The 14,674-nt window shown below is 36.5% G+C and overlaps 1 protein-coding gene across 3 annotated transcripts in view; it reads left to right on the plus strand.

Moving 5' to 3' along the window:
- The window catches only part of gpc5c (glypican 5c), a 122,266-nt gene that overhangs the window by 69,356 nt on the left and 38,236 nt on the right, over nucleotides 1-14,674 (plus strand). Inside the window, exon 7 of one of the 3 annotated variants that reach the window (XM_036216401.1) lies at nucleotides 1,975-3,272. The exons of the other annotated variants lie outside the window; for them this stretch is intronic. Within the exon in view, the coding sequence (XP_036072294.1) occupies nucleotides 1,975-2,086 (112 nt within the window). The 3' untranslated portion in view covers nucleotides 2,087-3,272. Of the gene's footprint in view, nucleotides 1-1,974; nucleotides 3,273-14,674 lie in introns of those variants that run through there. 3 annotated transcript variants of the gene reach the window in all.

Genomic DNA, 14,674 nt, shown 5'->3' on the forward strand with positions numbered 1-14,674 from the left:
AGATTAAAAGTCGTAAATTTACGAGAAAAAAAGTCGTAATATTACTTTTTTTTTCTTTTTGGTGGCCCTAATACTCCGTCGTACTTTTCTTAAAATATTTTTAGAAAACAGAAACATCAGACTCGCTGATCATATTTAGACATTTTCTATAATCAAGACTTTCTTAAGTTTTAAATTTCAATAAGTGTTGATTTAAATTACAAAAAAATATTACTAAGAAAGCTAGAATTGGTCATGATTTTTTCACGTCAATAAGTTGTGATCTGATAACCGTTTTTTATTACTACAATCCAAACCTCTTGTGCAAAACCCGGACTCAAATTAAGCTTACTAACCGTCTTATGATGTACAGCTTCCACCCTGTGGCTGATTGACAGATAAGCCTGCTCATGGCAACCACGATAGTTATGGCCGGGATTTCCGCCAAGAAAGCCATTTTGTCCATGTGTTTGTCAATGCTATCATCTGCCTGACTTCCCTTGGAAAACAGATCCCTGACCTTTGCCCTTTCCCTCTTCACAAGCAACACACTTTCTTTTACTCTTGACCTTAACCGAACAGTCGATATTTCAAATGTGTGGTTGTGATGTAGCATTTAGCTCGGACTTCTCATCTCTTTGTCTTCAATGTAATCTGGTTGTGTATCTGCTCAAGTGTGTGTGGGCCCGTCTCAAAACTGACTCTACAGACATACTGGATGTACTTTCCAGCCGTGTGTGCGTCTGTGAGTGTGCGTGCATAAGTTCACAGGGAAGGATGGGAGTGGGAAGTGCTCCCACGTGCCCCCTGCAGAAGCAGAGTCTGAACTCTGACCCCTCTAAGTCAACACCTTCCCAAATCCTCGTTCTCTGAATGTGTCTGAACACATGGAACCATTCTGTCATTGCAGAAATACCTTTGACACGCACATATGCTCAGCAAACACACGAATCTTGACAAACTGTACAGTCAGCTTATTGTACGTGAACTCTTGACTGGTTTGTAGTTTGTACTGCGGCTAACAAACTCAAACATTGTGACACCGCGCCGGCCAGCGGCACAGACAGACGAACAGGTGTTCGTACCACACCAGAGGCTGATGGTCAGCTCCACCCATCTGCGCTCTGAGGCATTGTTTACCCTCCGAATTCTGCCCCTGCCTGCCCTCATCTGCCGGCCAAACACCAACTGTCCCTCCAGCTCCCCCCAGACCTCTAACCTCAGTTATCCATGCCCTTCCTGGCATGCACGCAGCTTTTCTTTCTTTTTTTCCTTCGTCTTTTTCTTCAAATCTTCCTCCCGTCTTTAAGTATTATTATTGTCCACATCCAAGAATATTATATAACATCACCATGTGACATACTGTCTTTGTTCAACTTATTAAAATTATCTTTCATACAAATAAACTCAACTTCTATTAATAAACATACAGCCAGAAAAAAAGGGGAAAGTGGCACTCTGCCGCCACCTACTGGTTAAAACATGCTATTAAATAAGATGTGGACTTGTTTAACTGCATACTTTTAGTGGACTTCTAAAAGGACTGCATGGAATAGAAACAATGTCATTAATACTATGACTATAAAATCAAATTTCATGAATGCTTAAAGGTTTGGATCTAATGAGTTCAACATAGATGGGACAAGTGATGCCTGGTTTTGAGGAGAACAACATTATTTCAGCAAGAGAAAGAAATGGAAGCCTTTGTGGGCAAATGGTGTCTGACCGCATGTCACGTTTGTGTGTGGGCATGTCTGCTGATACACTGAGACAAGTGACAGTTTAAGGTGGAGAGCAGTTACACCCAATGACAAACTCTGTCATAAAAAGTGAAGTTTGGGGAAAGTCCTTAAAGCAAACTGTGGGCCAACGAGCTGAATGCAAACAGTAAAGTTAAAATTAGATTTCTTGTGTCTGAAACAGGTTGTACTACTAAGATCAATGATGAAAAATATAGATTTGACTGTCCATCCATTCATGTCTATCCCCATTTAGACTTCTTCAGGGTCACAGAGTTGCTGGAGCCTATCCAGTGAGTGTTGGGGAGAGGCAGACTACACCCAGAACCCACTGCCAGTCCTCTGCTGGACCACACAGAGACATATGACCTTGTACGCACTTATGCTACATTCACATCGAGGTTGGAGACGCAGATTTAAGTGACCACTTCTAATAAAAGTCTTTGTAAATGTGCATTTCTGTCTTCTGCGTTCTAAACTCTTGCATTCACGCAAGCTTTCAGGTCCGTTTTGGGGCTCTATGTACAAAACATGCAGCCATTAAACACGTCAAACCAGTTGAACTTTGACCAATCAGGGACTCGGATTTGGTGGTGATATATAGAAAGCATCGTTTACAAGACACAGAAGTAAAAATTGATCATGAAGGAGACATTATTGATTACAGTTTGTGCCCGGACAGAATTATAGGACACCGTGTCTCCGTATTTGTGGATTTGTCGTGTGTCCAGCTTCTAATACGGGGGGAATACTGTATCTCTGCAGGCGAAGAAGAATACAGGAGGTTACTGATGTTGTGACAGCTTTCCGCCAATCAATGGATTTTACTGTGTGACGTCAGCAGTGTGGGACTTGTATAGATCGGTCTGGCTTAATGGGTCAATTTTATAATAGAAACGCTCCAAATACAGTACCGGACTATAATCTAGCAAAAAATAATTGTTTTTCTATGTTAAAAAATGCTTTAATGTGTTGTGTACACGAGAAGACTTAGAATTGTCAATTTTTTAAAATGTATTACAATACAAACCATTCTTTTATATAAATTGGCATGTTACTTCTTTTGTTTTCTTTATTTTTTATTACTTAAGCTTTCAATTATTGTTTTAAAGATTTAAACAACAGACAGCCCCAAGGCCCATTAGGGACTATGTGGGTTAAGAAAATGGAAGTTCAGGATTAGATCAATTTAACTGATCCCCTATTGGTTGAAGCAAAGCGGCGACCTCGGCAATGCTGTGATATTTGCACTTAAGCTGCTCAAATCGCGCTGCTACCAGATCAATGCGCCACACCCAGCGCTCAAAACACGCCAAAGGACCTCAGATGGCATCTTAACAATTAAATTTGATGTCCCTGACGCTCAAGCACAAAAAAAAAGAAAAGAAAGAAAGACGTCACATTACCATTACCTCTTAGAGGATCTTGGGATGGAGGATCAAAGCCCCGCCCCCTTATAGAATTAGGATCAGCTCAGCAGCGAAAACTCAAAAATCTGAAAATAAAAGGAAACTGGAAAGTACTAATAAACATTATTTTTTTAAATTGGTAACTAAAAAAATAATCATTTTTAAAGTTTCAAAATTTTTTTTTTTTAATTTTTCAATATTTTTTTTTCAAGTGGAATTTTTCAATAATTTCTTTAAGTCTTCAATATGTATTTTCAAGTTTAAAACTGCTTTTAAATGGTATTTTATTTTATTTTTTCAATCTATTTTTTATTAACTTTAAGCAGATCCTGATTTGACTCCACAGAATTCTCCATAAAATTATTGAAATGTGTTTTTTCTCATTGAAGGATCCAGTTGAAATAGTGGAGCATTTATAAAACTGCCAAATTATTAGTGTGTGTGTCAGTACACCATGTTGACCACATGGATGCAGTGTGGGAACACACTATCAGACCAGTCTCCTCAGTTAGGAGGTATTGAACTTGTTTTTTTCTATTTATTAGAAGTTTATTTTTTTCCATTTCTGACACAGTAGAGGTTAAAGAGTAATGGAGCTAAAAATAAGGGGAATTTAGAAGACAGAATGGAGTTTAACATTAATGTTCAATACGGCTTTTTAGTTTGTAATATTTAGTAAAATATTGTAGGCTAGGATTATTTAATGAATATTTAAAAAAAATAACTTTTTGGAACTAGTTAGAAATATTTCAATGATAACATTTGCATTTCATGCTTGTTTTTTTCCTCTTAAAATGAGCTCACACAAGCATAGAAGTGAAGAAGACAGATAGTTTGTTGGGGAGGAGGGGGTGTTGAGCGGTCGGTTGCCAAGAAGAACTCACTTACACCAAATTAAGTGAGCACTTTGCAGTTGTTGGGATTGTTAAACAAATCAATACTTGTTCATTAGCCTGAAGTAGTGCTGACGTGGAAAAAAAGCTTTGCTCCTTGCAGAATAGTGATTGCCTAATGATGAGCTGGACCAGATATTGTCCCATTGATAGAGAGGCAAGAATGACTTGTGATGAGCATATGTGGTGATCATAGAGTGAAATTCTGGTCATTTTAGGAGATTTTTTTTTTTTGTCTTTGTTGTTTTTGAGTTTGTCCTCCCTTTCATGTTTCTAACTGTCCTGAGGTCACAGTGGCCTGCAGAGCATACCAAGAAAGGACACTCCTTCCAAAAGAAAATCTGTGTTGAGCCAAACTACAGCTGGGCTTTTGTGCTCTCACAAGAAAAAAAAAACAAATGACCACAGAAACTTTTGAGGCCTAATTTACCTGTTTCTAAAAATGTAGCCGTCGTAGGTTGTAGTTTGTTTTTTTTTAATTCAAATATATTTATTTAGTAAGCATGCTGGGAATCCCAATTCAAAGGAGCATTCCCTTCCTGCCATTACCAGTGGGCCACATCTCCACACGACCACGGTGGAGCGGATTAGAAGGGACCGCCGTCGGCTTTCATCTTCATCAACCCAACAATCTGAGTAAACATGCGCAGTCAACAGCTACCAAACTGCAAGGCTGATTACACAAGCAAATACTAAAGGCGGACACACATGAAGGCTGCCTTGTTTCACCATATGGAGCTCCAATCACAGTGGAAACAAAAATATCATCCATGTGACGCAGATGAAAGGCGTGTTAGAGACAACAAGTCAGAAGTGGGTAAAACTATTTAGAACGGAGACGACAAGAGACGAATGCATTAAAAATGTATCAACTTACGTGTTTTTGTAGTATTAAAAAGTGTAGTTAATGGGATTGCACCTTTATTTTGTCACTTTAAGGCCAAATATTGTGTTATAACTTTCAAATCGTCAGTGTAGATGTATTAATTCAACTAGTTTAACCTTAGCGTTAGGGTCGGCACCGACCTGCTTCAGTTTTTAACTGCTTAAATTATTTTTTTCCATCAAGGCTTTTTGATTTAGTCAGGAACCTTAATTTCAAAAAAAATAATCTTTTTACATTTTGTATTCTAAAATGTTCTGGTTGAAATGTGTATTTTCTGGTGTCAGGGTCGGCATTGACCTGGTTAAATAAAATAACTGGATAAATAATAAAGCAATAATTAGAGGCATTATTACAATCATTTGACTTCAGCCAAAACACTGACGGCCTCGTCCTCCTGTAGTTATGTGAGCTTCAGGAGATGCTCATTTGTCCAGGATAGTATGGAGAGAAATAAGTGTCACCCTGATTCTTGACTAGTGTGTAACTTTTAAGGGAGAAATTCTTGATTTGTGCGTAACTTTAGGTTTGTGTGTGTGTATGTTTTTTTTTTTTCATTTTTATTCATTAATATAAACATACAATATAAACTTGAGTTGCAAACTCATGCATGATAGAAAAGGAAAAAAATGAAAAGTGGGCAGAAAGAAGAAAAACTTATTTTGCGCCTTTTTAACAATTAATAAATCAATCAATAAAAAAAGAAAGATACAGATACACAAGCATTTGGCTGATTCATTATACAATAAGACAGGATTGGATTTGTGTGTAACTTTGGGTTTGTGTGTGCGTAATTCTTGATTTGTGTGTAACTTTTGAGTGCGTAATTCTTGATTTGTGCGTAACTTTAGGTTTGTGTGTGCGTAATTCTTGATTTGTGTGTAACTTTGAGTGAGTAATTCTTGATTTGTGCGTAACTTTAGGTTTGTGTGTGCGTAATTCTTGATTTGTGCGTAACTTTAGGTTTGTGTGTGCGTAATTCTTGATTTGTGCATAACTTTTGAGTGAGTAATTCTTGATTTGTGTGTAACTTTTAAGGGGGTAATTCTTGATTTGTGCGTAACTTTTGAGTGAGTAATTCTTGATTTGTGTGTAACTTTTAAGGCGGTAATTCTTGATTTGTGTGTAACTTTTAAGGCGGTAATTCTTGATTTGTGCGTAACTTTTGAGTGAGTAATTCTTGATTTGTGTGTAACTTTAGGTTTGTGTGTGCGTAATTCTTGATTTGTGCGTAACTTTGAGTGAGTAATTCTTGATTTGTGTGTAACTTTTGAGGGAGTAATTCTTGATTTGTGCGTAATTTTGGGTTTGTGCGTGCATAATCTTTGACTAGTGCGTAACTTTTGTGCGAGTGTAACTTTGGAATAAGTACAAAAGTACAAAAATGAATAAATTAAAAAAAAAAATTACACATACACAAATAAAATTACATCTCACTGCACACACAAATGTTTACATACAAATCACTTGTTACACACACACAAAACCACACCTACACACAACTCTGATATGAGACTCTTTTCACGCCTCCGTGATGCGTTTAAATGCTGCTATAATGCTGGGTCATCAGAGTTTTCTTATCAGCTGCTTTGATTTTAGGTAATGAATAATATCTGGGGAAACTTTTCCCACTCTCTTAAACTTTGTTATTTGTGTTCCAATGTGTTTGGATTCTTTTGCTGACAAAAATATATCTGTTTTTTTTTTTTTTTTGCATGTTCTTGAAGAAAATCTGTACGGGTCAAAAATGACCCATAACACAGTCGAAGTTACTAGAGTTCATCTTGAAATAGACAAATAGATCAAGCAAACTAATTTCAGAGATGAGCTCTAAACCTTTCAGTAAAATACAACACATAACCTTTGTTTTATTTATTTGATTCATTTCTATTGTAATCTAGAGTTATACGAATTTTTCTCTTCTGTTGTTTATTCTTTCAGGTTCATTAGCTAACAACAAAGTTTAGCGCGAAGGATTATAAGACAAAACAAGTTTAAAGAGTTGGGAGTTTTCTACAAACTTTCATAAAAATCGTCAAGACACTTTCAATTAGAAAGGAAAGTATTTCAGAATAAAAGCATCCAAACATGACAGATGATTGACTGACTTTACCAGTTATTTGTAGTTGCTAAGGAGACCGCTGCGCTTTTATGATGCTGCTTTTTTTTAATATTTCTGACTCTACTTGACTCAGTTTTTAGACTTGAGCCTGAACTTTTTAGATACATTTTCCATCCTTCGATAAAGCAAGACTGAACACTATATGGGTTTTTAGTAAAGTTCACATTAGCACTCTTTCTTGAGCAAATCTAAAATGTATATCAGAAGAATTTTATTACTTTTTTTTGGCTTAAGATTTTTTTTTTTTATCTCAGATAACTGCAGACAATAAGGCAGTATTTTTTTTTTAATAACTCTTTATCACACTCGAAGCAGATTGACCAGTTTTACCTCCAAATCCCTAATCTTGGGGCTCGAAAAAAAGGAAGAATTGAGGTCAAAAGTCAGGCAAAGACAGAGCGGATAAAAGCTGGAGCAGTTGGGATTAGAAGTGGAATTAAGCCAGGACTGCGTGCACAGGTACTGCTGAGTCCTCCGTGTGACTGCAGCTACTGCTAGCATTTAGTATGTTCAAGTGGTCACCAGCTGGGTTACAAAAGACGGCACCGAGAACAAAGACGGAGTTTGTGCTGGTGAGCCGGGAACGCAGGAGGAAGAAAAGAAAGATGGCTTGAACTGTGTGCTCTCCGTGGACTCGGTTAGATCATTTAAAAAGACAAAATCAAACGCAGAGCTGTGGAGTGGATGGGAGAACGAATGAAAAGGACCCTGTTTGAGCTTGTCTGCCCTACAAATGACCCTCCTCAATTACTTTGCTGCGTCTTGTACGTTTTATGATCCAACTATTTCCTCTCAAATGAAATTGTCTTTGAAGTACAGAAAGCTTTGCTTTTCATTGCCAGGTTTACAGACATCTTAAAATGTTTTGCCACTTTCCTATTTCAAATTTCTCCATGTTAGATATTTATTTTTTCACTGGCGATTTCTAAACACATTTGAAGTTTAAAAGGTTCTGGTTAATTGCGGTTCTGTGTACACACAGTTCCACATGATATAAAGCGGCAGCGCTTTTGTCCGTGTTTACATGTATTTAGATTGCCTGTCCGCAAAGAAGCATGTGCTCATAGGTCAAGCTGATTAAATGTTTGCAAAGTAGCTTTTGACCAGTTGCCTCTTCATGTCACTGATATTTGTAGTACAGCAAATGTCTGCAGAGCGTGTGAGAACGGTCTGGCCTTTTTGGACAAAAAAACGATCGTTCAGAGGATTTCAACATGTCCAAGAAATGCTTGTAAAACGTTCGCTGGCTCCAGAGATCCACTTGACCCCTCCCCTACTTTCACTGCTGGCCTCACATGTGACTGCAGGCGCTTTCTTTTCATGGGGCAGGAAGAGAAAAGGCGAACCTCCATTTTTTATGTGATAATTGAGTTTTAAAAAGCAGAGAAATTGAATTACAAAATTAATAAAAACACATAGGATGTGAATACATTTTATCTGTCACATAAGAGAAAACCTTAATACCATCTAGTGTTTGGTGAGGTTATTGCAGGGATTATGCAGAAGTTTAAGTTTGTTCTGGAGGACGTCCTCAAAAAGTTCCTAAAAAAGAAAGAACCAACTCTAAAATTCCATTATTTTTCCACTTTGTTGTTATGTTCAGTGTAATACTATAATTTATATATATATATTTATATACTTCAGGTTGATGCCTGAGATTTATTTTGACATGTATACTTGATTACAACCATACAAAAAACACATTTACACACTATGTTCTGAGAAAACACACTAGGGCTGCCACGATTAGTCGACTAATCGACAACTAATCGACTATTAAATAGTCTACGACTAATTTTATAGTCGATTAGTCGTTACTTTATATTATATTGAGTCAGAGCGTTGTAAAGTTGAAAGTTGTATTTGCATTATGCAAGGTTTTTGGACTATTTTGGAATTTTTGGCAATTTTCATTAAGATTTTTTAGAATATTTTTGAGTTTAGCTAATATGTGAGCTCCATGCTAGCTGTTTTAGCTAATTTTGGATTTAATTTTTTTTTTCTCGTTTTTTTAGGTCTATTTGGAGTTTAGCTAATATTTCAGCTGCATGCTTGCTATTTTGTCTATTTTAGGCATTTTTTTAGGCTAATTTGGAGTTTAGCTAACATGCTAACATTTCAGCTACATGCTAGCTGTTTTGACTAACTTAAGCTATTTATTTATTTATTTTTAGTTTTCAGGCTATTTTGGAATTTAACTAATATTTCAGCTCCATACTAGGTGTTTTAGCTAATTTTGGATTTTTTTCTTCAAGTTTTTTAGGTTTAACTGGAGCTTAGCTAATATTTCAGCGGCATGCTTTCTATTTTATTTAATTTGGGGTTTTTTTTAGGCTAATTTGGAAATTAGCTAACATTTAAGATACATGCTAGCTTTTTCGGCTAACCTAAATTTTTTTTTGGGTTTTAAGCTGTTTTGGAATTTAGCTAATATTTCAGCTACATGCTAGCTGTTTTGGCTAACTTAGGCTCTTTTTTGGCTAATTTGGGATTTAACTAATGTTTTAGCTGGCTACCAGCTTCAGCGATTTCAGCTATAAATTTCAGCATCTTCAGTTATCATCACTAGCATCTTCAGCTGGGCTAGTGTGAATATATCTAGTTTTTAGTTAGTTTAAAGCTAATGATGGCTAAGATGTATGTTTTACATCCACTTTGCGCATGACCCGATTAGTCGACTAATCGGAAAAAATAATCGGTGATTAGTCGACTATTAAAATAATCGTTTGTGGGAGCCCTAATACACACACACACACATTTTAATGGTTGTATGTTGTTTATATACTTCGTTTTGTTTAGTTTTACTCATACATCATTTTTCCATCTTAAAAACTTGATAAATCCCAATATGATTTATAATTGATTTATTAATTAGTGCACAGAAGGTATGTTTAGCAGAAAATATGTACCTTTTTTTACATAACAAATCTGAGAAGTATGATTTGTGTGTAAGGTTTAAAATCTCAATTCATATTGTAATGTGTTTTACACTGTCATCTTTTATTTATTTTTTTTAATGCATTTTTTTGAGAGGTCCAAGAATAAAAACACACTCAGTACATTGTAAAAGCCTTTTCCTGACTCATGTTGCTCAACTTTTTCCACTTTTATTTTCTGTCAGAAAAACTGATCAAATTTCTTTCAAAAAATTCTGTTTAATTTAAAATATTTTTCTTTCAGGAAAATGTTCTCATCTACTGTTGCAAAAATCTCCCCATTATTTAGTGGCTTTTTGTTGCTTTCCAACAAAATTTGGCCTCAATTATTTGCAGTAAAGCTCCAGCTATTCAATCAATGCTGACAAAGAGAACACAACACTGTTCCCTGTGGACACACAGACATCAAGGTTTTCATTTCTGCCAAAGGCCCACCCTTTTTTTTTTATTCTAATGGAAAATAATATTTCTGTCTGTATGATTATAATTTCTCCTGCCAGAGTTTATATAAAATTTAACAATGCACACCTATGTTTAGGATCGAGGAATTTGTACGACACTCCATCAGCTCATTGATCTGAGGATCCCTGTGTTCAGGATGATTACAGAGTCTAATTAAAGGGGCAAACATCCAGATAAATAAAAAAAAATCCTTTTGTAAAATGTCAAGCTCTGAGTGCATCAGGAAGCCTTGGTTTGCTCTTTGAGGTGAATATTTGATAAGGACCAAAATATTAGCAGATCTATAAAAATCACATCAAGCTTTTTTCCCCTGAAAACTCACATTTTTAATTTCCCTGGGGTAGAAATATTGATAATAATCTCATATTAAACCACTCATAATCTTTATGTTATTTCTACTTTTTTAAGTTATTGCTTGTCTTGAACTTTTCCTTTCATATTTTATTGAGAACTTAAACCAGCTGTGAGTGAGAAACAGTTCATGCAGAAATGCAGCAGTGAATTTTCCCTGTGGTTAAAGAGCTTTACCCACCATATAAACCTCAAACTCAATGAGTCCCTCAGGAGTGTTTTCTGTTTATTTAAGCTGTCAGGCAGAGTGCATGTTGATAGTGTGAACTGAGCGCAGGTAAAAGACAAGGGGAGCTAGTTATTATGGTAAATAATTATTTTGTGGCGACGATTCTCTTAAAAAAAACAAAAAAAAAAAACATGTTGGCAAGGAGAAAATCCAAGATTAAAAAAAAATATATAATATATCCATATAATAGTATTGTGGACATAAATAATCTGTCTCAAGTTTAAATTCTGCATTTTGTGCATGAACATCCCATAATGTTGAGATAGGGACAAATAAACTTGGAATATTTTTGTAATGTTTGTGAGTGTGGCAGCCATCTTTACAAATGGCCGCCATTTTGGATTTTCCTCGCGACCAACCTGCTTTTCTAAAAGAGGGGATCTTAAAGTCTCATTTCCACTGATTAGTCCAGTCCTGTAAGGAGCGGTACGGGACGGACTAGTTAATTCTGGTGAGCGTTTCCACTCAGTTAAGCCTCGCTTCCACTGAGCGGTTGCGTGCGTGGTGTAGACCGCTAGCGTGTCACTGCGTCGTCGCTGGGCGCCATGAACAAACCTGAGTGCAGCCTCAGTTTCGGCAGTTTACTCTGTCTCACTTTCGGATTTTATTTTAGCTACTTTGTACACCGGAAAAATGTTTTTAAATGAGTCTTTCTGCTAAAATAGTCTTTTAGCTTTATGTGCTAATGTGTGCTAGCACGGATCAGCTCAGCTCCAAAAGCCACGCCCCCTGAGAGGAGATTTTGGAAACAGAGGCTTTAAATCAAAATGAAAAATAGCTCTTTAAGATATTTAGGTTGTGGGATTTTGGTTAAAAACTTCATAATCATAATTAAAACACTACTGGGAACATTTTTTTAAAATAAAATAAATTGTCATAGGGGGACTTTAAGGTACAGTCATGCTAAATTTGTCTGAAATATCAACCTAACCAGCACTGCTATTCTTTGAGTCAGGAAACTTAATACTCAATCACTGCTATAACAGATCCAATATGTAATGTTATTTACCTTAAACACTGAAATCTACTTATGGAGTGTTTAAAAACATCCAAGGTCAGAAGTGCGTTTTTCATCCACACATTGTCTCATTGTGTACCTTGGAGATTGAATTTATTTTTCTTTTCAGTCTGAAACTCAAAAAAAGAGAAATGAATGAAACCTTCAAGCTGTGATAGTTGAGTTCAGGGTCAGCGATGGGGAGAGGAGGTCACTCACAGTTTGTGCTCCAGGCAGAGGAAACAATCGACAAAGCTGTTTTAGGAGAGCGTTTTAATCATAAATTCATAGAAGTTTTCTTTTTGACAGAAAAGACTCATGGAGTGTGAGTCAGAAGTTAAACATGCGTAGGTAGTCATGTGAAATTCTGAGTGAACTTTTGATACCAACAGATGAGAGAGAAGACTGTTGTTTGTATTGTTAGTCATCTAGGGATAAAAAGCTGTTGCGTTATTTTTCTCTATGCCTTATTTTGTGTTTAAAAGCTAAATATTACATTGAACCTGGACCTGAATTGTTTCTCAGGTAACCAGCCACTGGCTGGCTGTCCTGCGATGTCAGTTGTCATATCCGCTTTGTGCTATCAAAAAATTCCCTTCAGTGAAAGGCTCCATGACTCACCATGACGCTTTTCTTTCATTAGCGTCCAGCCTGATGAGCTCACTTCCACGCCAAAAGCCACAAGCCAACCCCGGAGACAGACAAGCATCTGCCCCCCTCCAAATACACAGCCCTTTGATTTGACACTAAATAATTTATGTCAGAGGGACACGTTTTAAAGGCTATTGATTGCTTCCCCTCGGAGTTGGAAGCAAATAAGAGGTTTAGAAGTTTTCAAAGCTGCTTTTCTTTTTTTTTTTTTTTTTAACAAAGTATTTGTGCCCCAGAGGAAGGGTGTGACAGTAAGCTAGCAAATAAGGAAACAAAACCAGGTAAATAAATAAAGTTTTAAGAAATTAAGAAAAAAGATGTGAAGTCCATATGATTTATGAAGGAAATTCTTCCTAAAGGTCCGATCGGTGCTGTTTCAGCAGACGACGGTTCACTAAACTCACATCACAGGCTGCAGATTCAGCACTTTCTGATTGTCATATTTGCATAAACACGTATCCATGACCACAAGTGCACAAACATGACCGTGGGGACATGCGTTTGGGGCATGCTCACTTTTACAATCCATCATCACTTTGTCAGCCTTACATTACCACCAGGAGCAGCCATTGATTTCCTATTAGTGCATGTCGTTCTTATGGTATGAAGTCAAACCCTCCATGAATTAAACATCAGCATCGGTACATACACTTCAAAATGATATTGATAAAATACTGACTGAGGGAAAGATAAATAAATAAAATGCAAGGTATGATAAAAGACTATGTGAGTATATAGCTTCCCTCTATATGGTCAAAAGGTAATGGAGTTGACCAGCAATCAATATCCTGTTTTAAAAGTGTATGAGGAAAAGGTAGGGGACCAAGATTTACTCTAGATTCTGAGAATTAAGAGGAGTCATGGCTCTTAACAGTCTAAATTATGTCTCTTGTTGTTTTTTATTATTATTTTTGGCAAAATTGTAATATTGTAATAAAAATAATTAACTTGCTGATTTATACTACTCTCTGCTATGAGGACTGGACAACTAGATTATTTCATCTAAAATAATCCTTAATTTAAATTCAAATTAACAGTTAATGGGACATAGGAAAATGCTACTACTTGTTGATGTATTTCTTTATATTATTTCTTAAGATTTATTTATATTATTTATATATTTCTGTAGATTATGGATTTTTTTTTTCTATTTAAGATCCCAACTTCTGGGAATTTCAGATTGTTGGCCCTCCTGAAAATGTGATTCAAGATGCAGATAGTATTTACTTGACTTTGATGTTTCAAACTTTGAATGTTTAATCAGTGATTTTGTGGAGTAGACTCCAGAATTACCCTGACACATTGACAACATCGTCTGCTGATTTAGCGACTGAATTCCACTATGCAGATTTTATTTTACCATACAGTACTATTATTACTATTACTATTACTAGTATTACATTCAACATTTGTTTGATTTTTTTTAATCGAGCCTCTAAGGACACGTAAAAAAAAAAATCTAAATTTGGGGGAAAAAAGTATTTTTGTATCTGATGCACACGGAATACTATCTGGTGCCTACCGGATACTAACTGGTGCATACTGGATACTAACTGGTGAGCCCCATACACAAACTGGTGAGCACTAGATACTAACTGGTGTGCACCAGATACTAACTGGTGAGCACTAGATACTAACTGGTGTGCACCAGATACTAACTGGTGAGCACTAGATACTAACTGGTGTGCACCAGATACTTACTAGTGTGCACCTGATACTACCTGGTCCGCACTGGATACTAACTGGTGAGCCCCACACACTAACTGGTGAGCACCGGATACTAACTGGTGAGCACCGGATACTAAGTGGTGATCCCCATACACTAAATGGTGAGCACCAGACACTAACTGGTGCACACCGGATACTAACTGGTGCACACCAGATACTAACTTTGAGCACTAGATACTAACTGGTGCGCACCAGATACTAACTGGTGCGCACCGGATACTAACTGGAGGCTACTGGATACTAACTGGTGCTCACTGGATACTAGTGAGTACCAGACAGTAACTGTTTTTTTTTT

The sequence above is a fragment of the Oryzias melastigma genome, linkage group LG17 (genome assembly GCF_002922805.2).
Source record: "Oryzias melastigma strain HK-1 linkage group LG17, ASM292280v2, whole genome shotgun sequence".
NCBI classification, from domain to species: Eukaryota; Metazoa; Chordata; class Actinopteri; order Beloniformes; family Adrianichthyidae; genus Oryzias; species Oryzias melastigma.